The sequence below is a fragment of the Homalodisca vitripennis genome, chromosome 3 (assembly GCF_021130785.1).
Source record: "Homalodisca vitripennis isolate AUS2020 chromosome 3, UT_GWSS_2.1, whole genome shotgun sequence".
Lineage (NCBI taxonomy): Eukaryota > Metazoa > Arthropoda > Insecta > Hemiptera > Cicadellidae > Homalodisca > Homalodisca vitripennis.
In genome coordinates, this window is record NC_060209.1 from 14,294,131 (window position 1) to 14,313,941 (window position 19,811).

The 19,811-nt window shown below is 31.8% G+C and overlaps 1 protein-coding gene and 1 long non-coding RNA gene across 3 annotated transcripts in view; one reads left to right on the forward strand and one right to left on the reverse strand.

Annotated features, from left to right (window-relative positions):
- The first annotated feature begins 1,158 nt into the window (after positions 1 to 1,158).
- The window catches only part of LOC124356604 (glyoxylate reductase/hydroxypyruvate reductase-like), a 32,013-nt gene continuing 13,360 nt past the window's right edge, over positions 1,159 to 19,811 (forward strand). The window contains exon 1 of one of the 2 annotated variants that reach the window (XM_046807708.1): positions 1,159 to 1,181. In XM_046807708.1, coding sequence (XP_046663664.1) covers positions 1,174 to 1,181 — 8 coding nt within the window. In that variant the 5' untranslated portion in view covers positions 1,159 to 1,173. Of the gene's footprint in view, positions 1,182 to 19,588; positions 19,714 to 19,811 lie in introns of those variants that run through there. The other variant, XM_046807707.1, reaches the window with a different exon arrangement.
- LOC124356605 lies at positions 9,607 to 16,292 on the reverse strand. The gene is made up of 2 exons (XR_006921877.1): positions 16,131 to 16,292; positions 9,607 to 9,928 (listed from the first exon to the last, which is right to left on the reverse strand). It is a non-coding gene; the product is annotated as an uncharacterized LOC124356605 (long non-coding RNA).

Below are 19,811 nucleotides of genomic sequence, written 5' to 3' on the forward strand. Positions count from 1 at the left end.
AGAAATAATTACTAAACTAAATAAACAAAATTTGTTATACTTAAACAACTTTTAAAATTAAATTTTTTTAAGCATTCCTTCACATATCATATTATCTGTATTTCAATATACATTAGTTCAAAATTAATAACATTCTCAACATCACATTTTTATTTAGAAATATGCTATTCTAATTCTATTAATCAATGTTTTAAGGTAATAAAGTAAAACAATATTATGTTACTTATTTAGTAACCAGGTTAAAGTCAAGTTTTATGAAATGTGCTTTCATTATCACAACTATTCATTTATAAACATTGGTTTTCATTATAGTTTTTCTTTGTATATACCAGTCTGTCTGTGCAATATATGTTGATTAAATGTTTTATGTAAAAACCAAAATACAGCACTAAATAACTTGTGTATCTAAAATTATCAAATGGCAAATTTCAAGGTGAAAAATGTTTCTATATATAAATTTGAAACAAAGAAATAATGACAGATTTTTGTTTTGTTTTTATTAATAATATGTGTTCAAAAATTCTATTACACAATAATGCCTTAGTATACAAGTGTGTGGAAAAGACAGCTGGTTAGTTTATACAATTTGGGACACAAGTCGTTCCTTATGAGACGAAATAAAAATTTACATAACATAAAGTTTAAAATTGCGTCTAATTTATTCAAATGTTGTACAGTGATGGCTTAAAGAATTAATCATTGTTTAAGTAAAGCATGTTTAAATTTATTTAAAAACTTTAACTTACCATTACAGATGGTTGAGATGGATTAAGTTGACAAGTACAACTAGGACAACGAGATGCTTATTTAGAATTGACACCACAGTTTCATTTTCACGCTTACTGCAGTTGCACCAAATTAGGAATAGGTATAAAGGGACCAGTTTATTCCTGTGGTCCAAACTTATCTTCTGGAACAGTTATCTTTGATCTGATATTAAAACAGCTGATAAAGTCAGCACACCCAGTCACCAAACAGCAGGAAACAGGTTGTTTGTTTGAGCCTGTATTATTGTTCACAACTCTTCTAATCTCATGTACCAAACATGTCCCAGTTGAGAGGTATTAGTTGTTTGTTGCTCCTGGCTTGTGCAAGCGTATCTTTAAAGTGGCCATGCTCGTTTATGTGTTGATTGATATCGTTGGGAAAAGTACCGTTGTAATCGATATAAAAATGAAAAGGTAGTTGGTATTCTATAAATTTTTTATAACTATACCGGGGATTTTTTGTTATTTGACTTTAAAATTTTAAACAGACACCATTTTGAAACGATTAAAGGATTTTGTTAATATTTTATTTTCAATAAGGTCTACCAAAGGTTAATACTCAATTCTCAACTTTGATAAGTTTATCTTAACTGGTTCAAAAGATATTTGTTTTTAAACATATAGATAGATAGACGGAAAACTAAAGGTTTTAGGACATACCTTCATATGATTTGTTTACTAATTTTTATGTGTAGAACAAAATCACAAAGTATTGGAACACTTTTACTGAACACCCTGTATACAGTTGATTACTCACTGTCACTCAACATGAAGTTCTTTGACTTAAAAAAGTTCCTTTGTATAAATAAAATGTAAATCTGAAATTTAGCTCAGAAATTTAACATTAATACAAAAAACACGTAAGAAAAACTGAAAATACAACATTAAAACATATGCAGCAATTAATTATCTGTTCAACCTAAATTTCAAGTTCAGAACTTAAAAAATATAATTGTAATATCAGCCCTTATTAATGTACAAATATATGTTATTATATTATTATTACTGAATATATAAATCACAATATATTAAAAACATACAGATTGTATACCTTTGAAAGTTAATTAATTGCATCTTTTTGGTTTTAATACTTCCTATTTATAAACTTTTGCACATAATTTTCAAGTATAAAATTCTGGATTTATATTGATTTAAAAATGGTAATTAATGGAATTAAATATAAACACATTTAACTATCCTTTTAATTCATATTAATAAACCTTTCTTACATACTTAACATTTATGTAATATTCAAAAGTATAGATTAGCAAGAGTTACTTTACATTTCAAAAGTTTGTTTAATTATTGGATGGATTCTAATTTAGCCATAAAATGTCAATTTTCTTGAGGAAGTGCAGTTAGTTTTTGAACTACTCAGTTATTTTGTCTGTATAATATTCTATGAGCAGAAGTGTCACCATACAATGCTAAATAAATTCTGTTGCAATTGCAGAACACTTTGCCATTTCTGTTATCTTGCTGCATGTTATCTAGCAGTAAACAACAGAGACAGTAATTTAAATACAAAATACAATAGTATTGATAATTTTATACTAAACAAGCTTCAATAATAATAATAAATAATTCATTAATTTTCATAATATTGTAATAGAGCTATATATTTCAAAATTTTGAGATGATTTACAACTCAGAGCAACAGATTTAGTACCAAAGCACTATTGAAGCATAGCCACACTAAACTGGCTATTTGCACACAGTTTTCCTGCAGAAGTGAAGTTGCTTTGAAAGTAAAAACTACCATGTACTCTATTCTAAAAGACTAATAAATAGGATCTTGAACCGTCTAGGGCATCAGACTTTGAGTCTGAGTTAGAGATAATTACATTAAATTTTGTTTTTGCACACTCTTATGTTTTGGTACCCCAGCTCACCAGAAATAAGAGATCTTAGTTTCCATCACCTTTTCTATAGAATAAGTGTTTAAATTCATCGACACTATTACTTTGGATCCACCAGGAAGCAATCATTAGTCTAATTAGTCTGCTGACTTTGGTTTATACACATTTGACTCCCATATAGTCAATTACTTTTTGTTTCATTTTTTCATTGCCATAAAATATAAAGTGTCATTAAAACTTGTAGCTGTTTTCTAACAAGAACAGTAAGTCATAATACTTGGACATAAAAAAGTAAAACACACTCAGCCAATCAAAAACAAAATTCCTTTACTAGCAGTTCTCTCGGTGTAGTAACTAATTGGTGGCCATACCTCAGTTGATCCATATCAAATACACATATTTCAGTATTGAAAAGGTGTAATTGGTTTATACATACATTCCTTATATTTAATGATAAAAATATACATCAAATTTATTTTTTAATGTTTAAAAAGGTTTATTATTAATTAACAAAATATAATAATTGTTAACATTCAAAACGAAAATCATTTTGAAAACAGAACAGTTTTACGAATCATAACTTAGATTATATTTAACCTAACCCGGATCCTATAAACAGTTGACCTTTGAATCATAATATTCATATAATCTGTGTTTCATAATTTTTTTTGTTTTGGTCACTAATAAAATCACTGATGATGGTTCTAAAATAGCTCTCGAACAAAAATTAAAATTTTTAGTCAGATATTATGTGTGAAAGAATTCAAATGTAACCATACTCAAAATTAAATAGAAGGAATTGGAATTGTGCTGAAATAGAAGTGATTTTTGCCTATTGATGTTTAAAAGTGTTCCAGGCAGTATTTATTGATAAAATTACTTAGTTTCAGGGAGATGGGTATTACTAGAAATATCGTGGTCTGCCTATAGATTGTCTGATTTGCAGCATTATCCCTGTACAATATTTATTGTTACTTGTAGTTTCTAGCTATAAAAAAAAAAACAATTATCTGCAAAAAAATAAAAATCATCTGTAACATTTAAAAGAAATATTCAGCACAAATAAAAATGTACGCAAAAATTTATTTTTTTACCAGGTATAATGTTGGACATTGAATATATATTGTTGGTTGTTTTTTTATGCTTGAAGTACTGCAGGTCAAACACACAAGGCTCACCATAATTCATAACAGGAGTAAATGAAATAAGAGTCAATCTCCAATATTGCAATAATTTATTGAACCATTCAAATATATGTCAGTTAATTTTAACTATGGGAGCTGACTAAATAAACGTAAATTTACACTGATACTTAAATTTATGTAACCTCTGCATTGGTCTCAAACTGATTCACTCATAAAAAAAAACATAAATTGTTCTATTAAATAACTGGCACTTCACCTTTCCTTAATTTATAAAATTAGAATTTTAAAATTCTTCAGCGCTGACGCCTCACATCGGGAGCAGAACTTTTGAGAATCGGAAAGCGATGTACATTCTGGCGGCGCAGAACATCTATAATGCTCTGACAGGTCAACCTGTCCTCACCCCTGTCGTTTGACGTGGACGTCCTCAGCTTCATTGTTCATAACAATACTGAATATACTGATAAAGTACAATATTTATATTGTTTAGAGTAAAATATTTGGATCAGATATTATGAGTATGTAATATATTGTCTAATATTCATACATGTACTTTTATTTAAATAGAATGTATTACTTTTATTTTAATAGAAATAGCGGAAAACAGAATCACAACAGAAATTAATTATGAAGACTCTTAACAACTATCAGATACACTAGTCTTTTTTAATCCAAATGTTTAAGCAAATGATTTAAAATTATGAAAATAGATCCATAGCGTTTTGTTTAGTTGAATGCTGAATCTAAAACTGACCACTTATAGACATACAGGGTACGTATAGTGAGATGGGCTGGGTAGTTGAGTACTGACAAAGTAACACATCTACCGCAGTCAACATGTTAAAACATTATTTACCCAGTTTTGGACGAGCTAACATTTTTTAACTTAGCTACGTGTGTCCCAATTTACTATTTTTCAAATACTGTTTGGCTAGTAAAACATAATTTGTTGAATATTTTTTAAGTTGTCATAAAATAATACAAACAACTCTGTAAATTAACATAGTAAAATTACAAGTTTATCCATCCATTCCTTTATTACGATTATTTAAAATAAATATTTATTTATCTTATTTTTATTGATATAAAACCTGATCAATAATTGACCATGCTAAATCTACTGCTATATAATATGCGTAGGTGTTTATATATTCTGAAAAATATATATATGTAATGATTAGCTGGCTATTACCATAGCTGTAGTTGTAAAAAAATAATAAATGAGTGAAATTCTTTTGTTGTCAAATATTATTTTATTTTCAAGTTGATGCATGAAAAAATGCCTTATGGTATGCTTAATTTCATATCATTTTATTTACGGTCTCTGTGTACTGTATGTAATATACTGAGGATTTTATGAAAATGTATGTTATATAGTTGTCAAATAAATAAATCAATAAATCTGTTAAATGCTAGTATTATTTTTTCAAACTTACTGAAGTCAGATAGATAGATGTGAAAATCTGTCAGGTATGAAAGATTTTATAATTCACCAGTACTTTGGAATACAAGATAATTTTATTTTGATGAGGCACAATAGATCATATAATCGATTTTATACAGCATGAGCCTTAATGGTAGTATCTAGAATAAAGAAAATAAGATATATTACTTACAGTGAATATTATTCAGCATTAGATCAAGGAACAGTATTGCCTTAACTTAACCCTCTGCTTTGATTCAAGGAGAAAATTAGTAATATGCAAATAAGTAGGTATAAATGCATTGATAAATTAACTAACCTAATAGCTCAATTAAAATAGGGTTAAAATCTTTACTAGTAATATCACAAGCCTCAATGTGGTCCTTTATGGAGCAAAATGCTTATGTTTCCAGCTATTTTTACATCACTCCAAAGTACATAAATCTAACACTTATTTGGTAACTTATTAAACATTTTTATTCTTAAAAAATCTAACAATTCCATCTAATCTAATCAACGGTTGATCTATCAAATAGTTTCCTAACTTAAAGCATAGATATTTCTATTTTTAAAGCTATCTAGTTTTCTTTAACTTGAAATAATAAACTTGGCAGGTATAATTTGAAGTTCTCCAAACATCGTTAGAAGGTTCTTGCGTGGATACAGTATTTTTAACATCAAAGCTGCCTTGACATTATACTGTCAAATATATAATATTTTGAACTTGGAACTATTTACCCAAAGAGTAATACAATACCTTAAATGAGAATTGGAAAAGGAATAATACACTTATGCATTTGCTGTATGCTTTTGTATTGTCAGTAATATATAAACATTTTTGTTAAAAGTTTTTTCCTAAAATCACAGTTCATTTGGTGAATTGTTTGGTGAACAAAATGAATTTTGGTTATGTTTCTAGAAATCATCATGAATACAGCATTGAAATAATATAACTTAATAAATATTATAATTAGTTTCAGTTCTTTAATGAACACACATACACATGCTTAAAAATAAAATTCAGAACATTTCAAGTTTCAAACTAGCATCTTATAAGTGTTTCCTTTCTTGCAAACATTTCTATAATACTTGTATTTACTGATACACCATTGCCATTTGAAAGTGATAATAGGTACTAATGATGTGATTTTCAGTAATATGAGTTAAGTCCATAATTAGTGTGAATATTGAATGAAACTCTATTTCAGCTTCAACTTAGTGCAGCATCTGAAATCTGACACTGGCACAGATTAATCCTGGAATCTGGAGTCCACGTCTGTCTGGAAGAGATTTACTTTTGTCTGTAGAGATCCATAAAAAGTCAGTGGTGAAGATGTTCAAAACAAACGTTTTGTATCGTTTTGACATCAGATACATCTATACTTCTCCTTTTAAGGGATGGCCTATTGCCATGCATTTAAGCTCCAAGGTCTTTTCGCACACCCTGGAAGTATACCATGAGGCCAGCCAATTAACTGCTATAGCAGATTTACAAACCGCCAAAAATACCGATCAGGTCTTACTGGGGAAGTTTATCACCCTTTTCCAGACTACCAAAGATGGTGTAGGCACTTTCTTGCTATTGCAGGGTAATCCAAGAGCATTGTTCAGCAGTTTTATTCTTGCCCGTCACACAATCTACAGTGTGGATCCTCCCAGAAGATACTGACTTTGGAAAGATGCTTCCTCAGGTGCCATGTCCTGTGATTAGACCAACCTGAGAAGACACTGATCTACCTAAGAAACGAAGATCAGATGTCACCATGGGAAAAGATGACTGCCGGACCAATCTTCTCATTCTCAGAACTGGATATAGTCTCCACCTCTCAAATTCAGTGTGAATCCACTTTGAGACAACCCTAACGGATACACACCAAGAAATATTTGGACCTTTCTTTTTTGGCTTTACTAGTCTTTTAGTGAATGAGATCACAAAGTCAATGATGAAAACAACAAGTCCTGTAAAGTGAATATTACAATAAATATATGAATCATCACATGCAGTGCATTACTTAGAACTAATTAAAATCTAAATTACTTTGATAAAATTAAAATCTAAACTAATACTAATTAAAATGTAACTGTACTTAAACACTTACTAGCACTAACAATTAATTAAAAGGTTCTATAGTAATAAATATAATATAATTCACTAAAAACTAACAATCGCTTTTCTAACAATCAAGCTTAACCTAGGTTACAACTAGTTAGGGTTCCTGTTGTTGCGATTGACGGTACTAAGGCACACTCGTCTTGTATTGTTTACAGAGGTCCCGGAAGAGGTCAACGCCGTACTGCTGGGAGACACCCAAGCGAGCCAGGGTGTCCTATTTATTAGCTCTATCCCTTGCAACCAACATACTGACGATAAAGGCACCAACAGTAACTGTGAAACCGCCAACGCGTATGAACTGGGCAAGTGGGGCATAAGCGGCTTGCTTTCTCTCCCGGGCCTTGACTATGGAGTGCCAACCGTCCTCAAGGGCATGGTGAGATCGAAGACTCGGATAGTTTTAAATCTATCATTGATGACCGCCATGTCCGGGGCTGAGATGAACTAAGTCGTCTGGGATCTCACAGCCAACAACAGGACGGTCCAGAGGGACTCGCTGGTTCTGGCGCACCTCAACCCTCGGTCCCGCGAACCATGTGTAGCGCCCTTGTGAAGAAAGTGGTTGGAGGTCGGGCAGCTAGTGGCAACATGAATGATCCTGCCCTGTTCTGGCTTGTTGGAGAGGATGAACCCGAAGTGGGACTGCAGGGAGGACCTTAGGACAGAACACAGTTTGGACCAGGAGTCGCCATCCACCGTGATGGTCGACCTAACACTGGGGGCGGAAAGTTGGCAAAGTTTGCCTGTCCACACACCAACCCCACCAAAGGTCAGGAAGGCGCTTGGAGAGGTGGTTGAGCTCAATCTGGTTACACAGCAGCTAACCAGTGTAATCTAGATGAAGAGGTATTCTCAGTGTCTCATCAGGTGCACAATTGAAACAATGAGAATATCTCTTCATCTATATTACACTGGATAGCTGATGTGTAATCAGACTGAGCTCTTTGTAGTCTAGGTGTCTCTGATGTCGAACAATGCAAAGAGTTTGTTTTCAACGTCTTCGTTGTCGACTTTTAATAGATCTCTACAGACAGACGTGGACTCCAGATTCCAGGAGTCAATCTGCACCAGTGTCAGATTTCAGGAGCTGCACTAAGCGGATGGTGAAATGAAGCTTAATTAAATATTCCCATTGAATCAACCCTTTCCATCATAGCTTCCTCATAATTAGGATAATCTGTGTACTTTTATTGTTCAATAGCAAGTGAAATAAGTGTTTTAGTTTTAGTTTTTACAAAAATCTTATGTTGATTATGTACATCGTTATTAAACAGCTGGTTTTAAAACCACTTTTAGTTATATATCTGATTTTTTAACAACTAATTGATCAGGTGTAACAACCCTTCAGCTAATAAAATAAAAAATCCCTTGTGAATAATGTGAAAATTTTTTTTTGGATTTAAAAATGAAAACATCAACATCAAAGGTGCAATATGTATGGTTCAAAAATATTTTCTTGAATCCAGTGAAAAATAAATAATAATATTTGGGAAAATTTCAAACTTTCTATGATCCTAATAAAAATGTTGTACTTCTTTAAAAGATAAAATAAATATTACCAAATGATGCAGAAATTATTTTTATTATGAGTACAATTTAAAACACAATGAGTACAATTTAGTTATTTTCAGTACAATGAGCAAATGACTCATCTAATTTCAAACTAATACACTGGTGCTATTGTTATTACACACTGATTTTTTTACTTAACCCAAGTTGTATTTTGTAACATTTATGAACAGAGGGATACACAGAGCACAGCTAAGTTGATATTCTATTAAAACACTGTATAAGGTACATGGATATTTTTATGGATTTTTATTCTTATTGTATATTATTTTAGGTATGTAGTACATATATTATTAAAACCTAAAATAATGGTATTATAAACTACTTTGCAACATTTAATAATTTTATAACATAGTCAAAATTTAAAACATTTGAAATATAAATTAAAACAAAGTTAATAAACTTTCAATTTAAACTTAAAATAATATAAATACACAACCACACACAATACACAAATAATACAATGCAGCCATTATAATACATAAACTGTGTATAACTTACTTCATATTTTTGATCATTTCTTTTGACTTCATTTTCAAGTTAACTCCCTTGATTTATAAATAAATAAAACTCTGTTTATAACATTGAAAAGCTCAGTCATTTAGAAAGTTGATTGAATAAATTGGAGATGGACAGTTGGATTTTGTTTTTAAATCCAGTTATTGTACATATAAGATCAATAAGATGAGTCTTGTCAGATGAAACTAATACATAAATTGCTGTAAATTAGGGTTTTGATTTATAAGTCAATTATTATTTTAAAATATAAATGCCTTTCCTTTGGTGTTACATAAAGGCAATAATAGAACTTGGTAGTATAAAAGTTTGTGCATAGAAATTATACTTTACATCTCTCTTTGTTTTCAATTATTTTAGGCCTCACAATGTACATTTGGTACTGCACTTATAAATATAAATGTAAATATGATTATTGTTTACCATCACCTTTTCCATCACCAAAATCACTCTTAATATACTTTTAACTAAATATAAAACTATAAAATTTAGTTTTCTTCAGTTTTACCGCCATAATTGTATCAACCATCTGTATTCTGTAAACACAATGTAACAAATTTATTCATGTGGTACAAACAATAGTTTTAAAATATAATGAATTATTACTAGCTTAAAAATACTTCATAGTACCTTTGGTTGTATTAATTACACAAGAGATAATATATAATAATAATAATAATAATATATAATATATATTATAATATATGAGATAAATATTCATACAGATCTAAAATTCTGAGGTCCAGGTATTATTTCTGTTAATTCTGAGATCAGATGATAGGGCTGCGCCACGTAAATTTGATTACTTTTCAAATATTTACTATCTTTGCCTTTCATTCCACAGAGGGCAGTCTGAGCACCACTTCTTCTATGTCTCAGTTTATAGCATTGGATGAGTTATCTCTTATGAGGTTAATACAATCAAAGACAATACTTATAAAATATAAGTTTGAAATTTCTTTGAAGTTTTAATTTTAAAAAATGTTAAAGGTTTATGTAACCTTTCCCTTATGTTACATTGCTTTTTCGTTCTCTAAAACAAAAATTGTAGTAAACCTCTAAGGCAGTTAAACCTAAAATGTCTTCTGTTTGGCTTCCAGAGTGACAGGATATTCAGGATTGATAATGGGAGTGTTAGGATGGCCTCAGTGGCGTAGCGAAGGGGGGGTCCAGGGGGGTCCGGACCCCCCCCAAATTTTTAAGACATTAAAAAATAAAGCATGGGGCAGGAAAAAAAAGGACAGTTATCATTACTCTTGTCTACAAACATTAAATTGATTGATTTCACTGATTGAAGTGACCGTTGTTAAAAATATTATTGTCCTTTCGTTTAAATTCATAAAGTATCAAACGATACTTTTGGGCTCGGCCTTTCGAATAGTGTAGTGTAATCATGGTATTTCTATAGGGCGCGGTCACGTGACGTCGCAAAGTAACCTGAACCGTAACACGGCAAACAGTTTAAATTAGCGACCCCCACTTCGTTCAAATTCGTCGTGGGGACGTAAAGTGACTGCTTAGAATTAAGTTACGACGTTGATTTTAGGTATCAATTAAACTGTAAAACGTGTATATAATTATCGAAAAAAATCACTTTCGGTAGGATAATACACTTGAAAAACTCTACTGATTAGAACTTCAACTAATTTGGACTTCAATGATTGAGGTAAACGTGGGGTTTTCGATTGAGTTAGGACGACGATTTTTTGTTATCATTAAACTGTACACCGTACCTATATAATTATCGAGAAAAAAATCACTTCCGGTCGGTAAATACCGAAGAAAAGCTCTCTACAGATTCAAGTTTTGACGATTTTGGATTTCATTGGTTGAGTGGTTGAGGTAAAAGTGGTACTTAGGATTATGTTAGGACGGTGATTTTAGGTATTAATTCAACGCCGACTAATACATATATAATTATCGAGAAAAAAACAATTAAATCACTTTAAATTAGCGACTTTTTTTCCTATGGAGTCCATAGGGATCTATACATGGACCAGTCTTGTTCCTTGTGTACGTCAGCAGGCTGAAACTCATCGATCCTGAGAGGGAAAATGGTCCAGTATGTTGACGCTGCATTAAAGCTCCAACAAAACATGAATTAGAAATCATTTTCTTTTTAGAACTGAATTCATGTATTCAGTTTTTTTTTTTATTAAATCTGAGGACCAATAACTCCAAATCGAATGCACTAAATTTCTGTTTGCGGTAAAGAGAGATTGAGGATCGCGCTGCTGTGATGGCGGACGATGTCCTCATAGAGGAAACTGATTCCACCTAGTTCCTTGGAATGTACCTTGATCGAAGTCTGACTTGAGACAATCACATTGAAAGTACCTGCTCAAAGGTTTCTTCAGGCATTTATGCTATACGGAAACCTTTCAAAATTTGCTCCCGGGATGTACTAAAAATGGCCTACTTCGGCCTTGTACACCCCCATCTAACGTACGAGTTGAGGCTATGGGGCAGCTGTTCTAAATACAAATTTGAGCGAGTATTTAGAAGTCAAAAGAAAGCTGTCCGCATCATTTCAAAATTGAAATCCCGAAATTCATGCAGAGATGCCTTTAGGGAGCTGGGATTGCTAACTTTGCCCCTGTCTCTACATCCTCGATGTTCGCCCTGTTACTGCCGATTTAAGTGCGAGTTGGTCCGGGGCAGGGACGTCCATCAATACGGGACAAGAGGCAGGACAACCTTCGGTTACATCCGCACAGAACAGCCGCATTCAAACGTTTGCCATTCGAGGTTGGTGTTAAGTTGATCAACAAACTCCCTGATGAAATAAAAAATTTGAATGAACCAACAAACTTTAAAGCTCGATTGAGACACTTTTTGGTGTCGAGGGTGTTTTATTCGGTGGAAAGAGTTATGATGAGCCGCTGGGATGAAATTTAAAGTAATTCGATCATCCTCTATTTCTGGTGGTAAATTTTAGAAGAGTTTTAAACGTATGGCTGTAAGTATGTATGAGTCTTAGGAATGAGTGTGGACTGTGTATGAACGGGTATGAATGGGGGCAATTTAAAATATATATACATATTTCTAAATAATTTAATTTGACGATTGTATGCAATTTTTATAATTGTTGACACAATAAAAAGTATTATTATTACATCCTCCGGTCGGAATATACCGAGGAAAAGCTCTACTGATTCAGATTTTGACGATTTTGGATTTCACTGGTTTGAGTCGTTGAGATAAAAGTGGTACTTAGAATTATGTTAGAGCATTGATTTGTAGGTATCAATTGAACGCCGACTAATACCTATATAAATTATCAAAGAAAATTTTAAAAAAATCGCTAATACACCGGAAAAACCGAAGTCCGAAGTAGTTGAAGTTCTAATCATTAGAGGTTTTTCAGGTGTATTTTATTTTCCGACCGAAAGTGATTTTTTCCGATAATTATATGCTCGTCTACAGTGTAATGATACAAAAAATCGCCATTATAAATCATTCATAAATACCTCAATCAATGAAATCCAAAGTGCCCGAACTTCTAATCAGTAGAGTTTTTCCGGTGCATTTTCCGACCGTTAGTTTGATCTGTACCCGAGCAACGCTCGAAAATCGCCCTTCTTTTCTAAAGGGTTTTCGGCCGTCAGTGGCCCAATATCCCCGAAGGGGTATTTCATTTTCTTCACAAAATATATTTGAGTTCAATTATACGCTTGAGTGAAGCTCTGTTTTAATCTATTTCTTTCTTATCCAAGTGAATCCAACATAACTTTGGTGCCTTCTACTCGGCCAGAATCGAACTTCGTAAAGTTTCTGTAGCTATACAAGAAAATTTGTGATACTAGAGTTGCTTTGTGAGAGTTTAATTTGCATATTACATCTTTCCTTCCACTTTCTATAAGGCGTAGTTACTAAAGCTCCATATTTTTGGTATTTACCTTTTACCAGTGAATTCATTGGCAAATAACACACAAAACGTCCCCCGGATCCCCCGGTGTCGGACTCCCTCCCCCGAACGAAATTTTGGCTACGCTACTGGATGGCCTCTTGCTGAACAAGAACATATCCAGGAAAAAGTTTTGGGGGTCAAGACAACTGATATTTTCCCAAAAAGGAGAGAAATTAAGGCTCCATTTTGTTCCTTATAAAGTTCTTGACCCATTTCATTGTCCAAAACGATCTTTCAGCAGTAGGCCTACATGTCATTAATACTGAATTATTTAAATAATAATAATCGTTTACTAAAAAAGTATTTGAAACAATTACAAATTTAGGGGGGGGGGGGGTGGTCCGGGACCCCTTGGATCCCCTCACTGGCTAGGTCTTTGTTGCTGAGATTCCATTGTACAGCTACCACAAGGGATGATAGAGGACACTTTAGTCCAGTAGCCAGAAACAAATTTGCACTGCATAAACACAGAACCCAGTTTTTCATGAAATTGATAGAGGAATTTTCCCTAAGAGAAACATTGACCATCAGCAGTGCTTGATCAAAAAATTTTTGTACAAAAAGATAGTATACAATAGATAATAGAATGCGGTTGTATGAAACAAATTTAAACGAATATAGTTTTTTAAGAACATAGTCTTATGAATTATTAGTTAGTTATTGAGATTTCAAGTACTAAACCGTCTGAATGTTTCCTTTTGTTCCTTTTGGAACATTACACATTATATATAGAACTGCAATGCCTTTATAATGTGTAACTTTTGAATTAAATGTATAATACATGTTTCTTAAAATTTAGTACCACCTAGAGTTACTTTGGGTTACTTTTGTCTTCTCAAATAAAAGTTATGTTACTTTTTAGTTTCTTGACTTTATTACTGGTTTTTGAAGTTAGTTAATTTCTATTTAAAAATGGTACTATTGTAAATTTTAATGGCTATTGTTGGTTACCATCTCCTGTAGTTGTATTATTAAAATTAAACACTATTATAAACTGTAAATCTAAACATTGACATTAATAAAGTCAGATAACATTTCTTGAACTGTTGACCAATATTAACTTGTGACAGGATGAAAATGCTACATTAGCTTTAAATAAAACAAATTGAAGCACATTTTCAGTAAGAAGTATACCAAATTTGTGAATATAGAGACTCTAAAATTAATTTGTTATTCTTTCATCCAGCTCATATAGCTCATGGAGTTTGTTTACATAAAACTACAAAATGGACATTGTAATTTTAAAAGTCCAAAATATGGTTAGAATGACGTTAAGTAGTATTTAAAGTCTAGAAAACTCCACCAAACAAGTAAATACTTCGATGTTTTTGTACTAAAATCTCTATATATGAAAGGCAAAACTCTCACTCATCACTAATTATTAAACTTCCTGATATTCAAAAAAGTTGAAATTTGGCACATGTATGCCTCATGACTAAATAGAAAAACTAAAGCATTTCAATGAAGATCAAACATTAATAGGGGTTGAAATAGGGTTGCAGCCCCTAGAAGAGCTATATTTTGTTTTTCAACATCTCGATATCCTAGAAAGTTGAAATTCTACACACACGTCTTATGCCCTCAACAAACAAATAAAATATTTTTCATGGAGATTGACCATCCATAGGGGTTGAAATGAAATTGTAATCTCTAGAAGAAGCATATGTTTGATTTCCAACTTTTCTAAGAACATGAAATTTGACTCACACATGTCTCATAAATAGAATAATGAAAGCATTTTTATGCAGATCAACCACCCGTAGGGGCGTAGAAATAGGGTTGCAACCCCAAGAAGAACTGTATTTTTGTTTTTAAAATTCCTGATGTCCTACTACAATGAAATTTCACATACATGCATCTCATGGTATCACAGAAAAATGATTTTTCATTTACATCACCTACTTATATGAGCTGACACAGGTTTACAACTCACAGGAAGAAATATATTTTTGTTTTTAAACTTCAGACTGCCCTAGAAAGATGAAATTTCCCACATGTGTGTGTTCTAAACAGACTACTGGTACGGGAAATACCATAGACTGGAAATTGATTACAATGGCTGGAAGTAGTCATTTCTTGACGAAAGTAGATATTTCAAACCAACTTTCTTGAATGGGAAAACAAGGTAAACACTATTACACGGCTCCTGAAATACGTTAGACTGGAAGAAGATTACTTAGAAAGTAAGTATACACTTTTTAACTGGAGCAGATTTGGACAGATGAATGTATATATTTTCTTGATCGGGGTAGCAACGCAAATGCCACAAAAATGCCTTACACCGTGGGTAAACTACAATGGCTGGAAGTAGACGCTTTTTGATTGAAGTAGACTTTTCAGACCAATATTTTTATATATTTTCTTGATCTGGGCCACAATGCAAACGCAACTAGGGCACCAGGAATAACATAGACAGGAATAAGCTTACAAGGTTGAAAGTAAAAATTTTAACTGAAGTAGGCTTCTCAGGAAACTGGAATATCTTTCACTGACCATAATTTATTTTTGGGAGTTTTTATTTTGCCATTAAAAAAAGAAACACCTGTTACATACCTGTTATTCAATAGGAAATCACGTAAAAGCTGTGGGTAACTGCTAATATACTTATATTATGCTTAAAGTTAATGAACCAAAACAAATGAAACTATTATCCAAAGAGGATATGTGATCTTATTTATACTGATTGTGTCAGACTGTCATGATCAATATTGACTGTTGTACTGTTGATCTTACAGGGTGTGGTTTTAGGTAAGTTACAGCTAAAAATAAGATACACATTTTGTTATAAAGTTTTAGTGGTTAGTAAAATATTGCAATACTATGTATACCTCCATATCGATTACTGTCTGCTTCATTTTCACTTTAACGTAATACCGTAAATCTGGTCTCTTATTCATTTTAGTGTTCATTTCACTCTTTTGGGCTACATTATATTTCCCTTTGTTCTCATCCTTCGCTTCGACTTCTTTTCCACTCTTTTCATTTGTATTACTCACATTTTCCTCCTCCTCTTTGCTGTCTTTACTCTCACTTCCTCCAGCATGCTCTATTTTTTGTTTTTTGATCTTTTTACTTTCGTCCTGCAACGTAAACTGACTGATTAACCATCAGGGACAGGAAACTTTGCAGGAAACAAGAAGGCAAGCGTTCAGAATGTTAGTTGTAATACTTAATCGTTTACCAAAGCAGCTGGATGCTGATTCTCCTTGTAAATCCTTTTGTAACAGTTCTTGATCTTAGCGATAACAGCATGCTCAGTCCTTAATTTACACTAATAATAAATAAGAAGCTTTAATAGTGAAAAGTTATTAAGTGTGTTACCGGTACGCAAACTATGAATTTGTCCGTAACAACAGTACCTTATTATAACCAACAACAAAAACAATAAATATAAAATGTGATAATAGATGTTTAATGTATGGCCGTTATCTTGAATATGAATCTTATTAACAGTTTTATATTTTTAGGTTTGATTTAGTTGTTTTACCTTTTAGTCTATATTATGATTTAACCTTTTTAGTGCCGATGTCATGTTTACTTGGCGTTACAAAAGAAAATAATTAAAAATTGAAAAATAAATATTTTTTATTTAAATAGCAACATTTTGTTATTCATAAACATGTGTTTTTGCATAAAAACCATGATTATACTATGCATGTATAAGATTTTATTACAAAGTATACACACAGTACACTATAAGACTGTGGCTTTTAAAACAAGAGTCTAGACCAAATGTGGCTGACTAACAAATGTTTCACCAAAGCGTCCTGCCAGAGGTCCTGGAGGAGATACAAATCCTGACATGTATTTTGAAAATATTCCCAAGGGCAGGGGGAAGAACTACTGTATTTGTAGTGCAGCCAGCACAAAGGCTGGTGGAAAGAGAAGAAAATCAACATTTATGTGCGGAAAATACATAAAGGGTTTGTATCCCAAGTGTTTTCCTTTTCATCACTGCTAAGTTTTTAGGGGTTATTTTTTGTTAGTGTTATCCCATTTGAAAAACTAGATAAATTTTGCAATTTATTTTTCCTTAATTTGATATTTTGTGCAAAATTTTGAACTGTTTTTAATAATTCAAAACTGTGCCAGTTGGTATATTTCTAAAAAAATGTCACACATTTTTTTATTTGTGAACATTTTACTATTACATTTCAGCAGAGTGTTCATAATTTAGTGTATTTCACAGTAAATTTATTGAATAGAGCCCAGCGATTTTTTCCATCACCATAAGGAGATCCAAAAACAAAAACTTTTTCATGTTAATAAATTTTGTTGGAATGAAAAGTATCAAATCAAATCAAATCAAATTATTTTTATTGTTGAAGACATTTACATGCATAACAATCGTCAGTGTACATTGAAAATGAACTAGCCTAGTTTCTAAAAATAACTAAAGGTCCTTATCAATTAGAAAACAATTAGTACTATAATATTCCTTTTCAGATAACAAGCACTTTATCTTCCTCCTAAATGATATTGAAGTGTTGGCCTCCTTGAACCCAGATGGCAAGTTATTGAAAAATTTTATGCAAGAGTAAAGGGTTTGTTTTTCAAAGAATGTTGTTGAATGTTTTGGAAGAGTTAAGGAATTTGTACCGCGGAGATTATAATTTGACTGTTGTACTGGAAAAAGGTGTTTGTTTTTAAAGACAAATGTCAAACATTCCAGTATATATAGACTAGGAAACGTCAACAATTTATTTTGTCTAAAAAAAAACCTCTACATGACTGAGAACGATTGAGTCCACATATCACTCTTATGGCTTTCTTCTGGAGGGTAAACAAGGCTTTAGTCTTAGTGGATTCATGACCCCATATGATCAAGCCATAACTCATGTAAGTGTAGAAGCACCCATAATAAGCTGTCAGCAAAACATCTTTACTAGAGAAAGTAGCCAAGTATTTGTATTCAAGTCAGGCTATGTTTAGTATTTTATTCCAATAGATTGGATTTTTATCTATAATTTGGCAAAAACATTAAATTTGTGTAACAAATTAATAACAGAGATACAAATTATTTACTAACACATTCCAAAAAGGGATAGAAACCCTTTGGCACTTGTAATAAATGCTTGACAGTGGTAGAGCACAACTTGTAAAATACCTATGGCACTAAAAGGGTTAAACTGTGATGTATTTTTCAAATTAATAAGTACCACAAACAATATTTGAATTTTAAGTAATATTTTGGTGGCAACCTGGAGTATAATTATTGACTGTGCAAATACCACAAAAGATTGTTTGAGTTAGCCAAATTAGCAATAATTACTGAACTAAATAAACAAAATTTGTTATACTTACACAACTTTGAAATTAAATTGTTTTAATCATTCCTTCACATATCATATTGTTATAAATTCCATCTGTATTTCGTTATGCATTAGTTCAAAATTAATAAAATTCTCAACATCACAATTTATTTATAAATATGCTATTCTAACTCTATTTATAAACTTTTTAAGCTAATCAAGTAAAACAAAATCATGTTACCTATTTAGTAACCAGGTTGCAGTCAAGTTTTATGAATGTCACAACTATTCATTTAAAGTGCAATATATGTTGATTAAATGTTTTTAAATGTTTTGTTAAATGTAAAAACCAAAATACAGCACTAAATAGCTTGTGTATCTAAAATTATCAAATGGCAAATTTGAGTGCAAGGTGAAAAATGTTTCTATATAAATTTGAAACAAACAAATAATGACAGATTTTTGTTTTGTTTTTATTAATAATATGTGTTCAAAAATTCTATTACACAATAATGCCTTAGTATACAAGTGTGTGGAAAAGACAGCTGGTTAGTTTATACAATTTGGTACACAAGTCGTTCCTTATGAGACGAAATAAAAATTTACATAACATAAAGTTTAAAATTGCGTCTAATTTATTCAAATGTTGTACAGTGATGGCTTAAAGAATTAATCATTGTTTAAGTAAAGCATGTTTAAATTTATTTAAAAACTTTAACTTACCATTACAGATGGTTGAGATGGATTAAGTTGACAAGTACAACTAGGACAACGAGATGCTTATTTAGAATTGACACCACAGTTTCATTTTCACGCTTACTGCAGTTGCACCAAATTAGGAATAGGTATAAAGGGACCAGTTTATTCCTGTGGTCCAAACTTATCTTCTGGAACAGTTATCTTTGATCTGATATTAAAACAGCTGATAAAGTCAGCACACCCAGTCACCAAAGCAGCAGGAAACAGGTTGTTTGTTTGAGCCTGTATTATTGTTCACAACTCTTCTAATCTCATGTACCAAACATGTCCCAGTTGAGAGGTATTAGTTGTTTGTTGCTCCTGGCTTGTGCAATTGTATCTTTAAAGTGGCCATGCTCGTTTATGTGTTGATTGATATCGTTGGAAAAAGTACCGTTGTAATCGATATAAAAATGAAAAGGTACTTGGTATTCTATAAATTTTTTATAACTATACCGGGGATTTTTTGTTATTTGACTTTAAAATTTTAAACAGACACCATTTTGAAACGATTAAAGG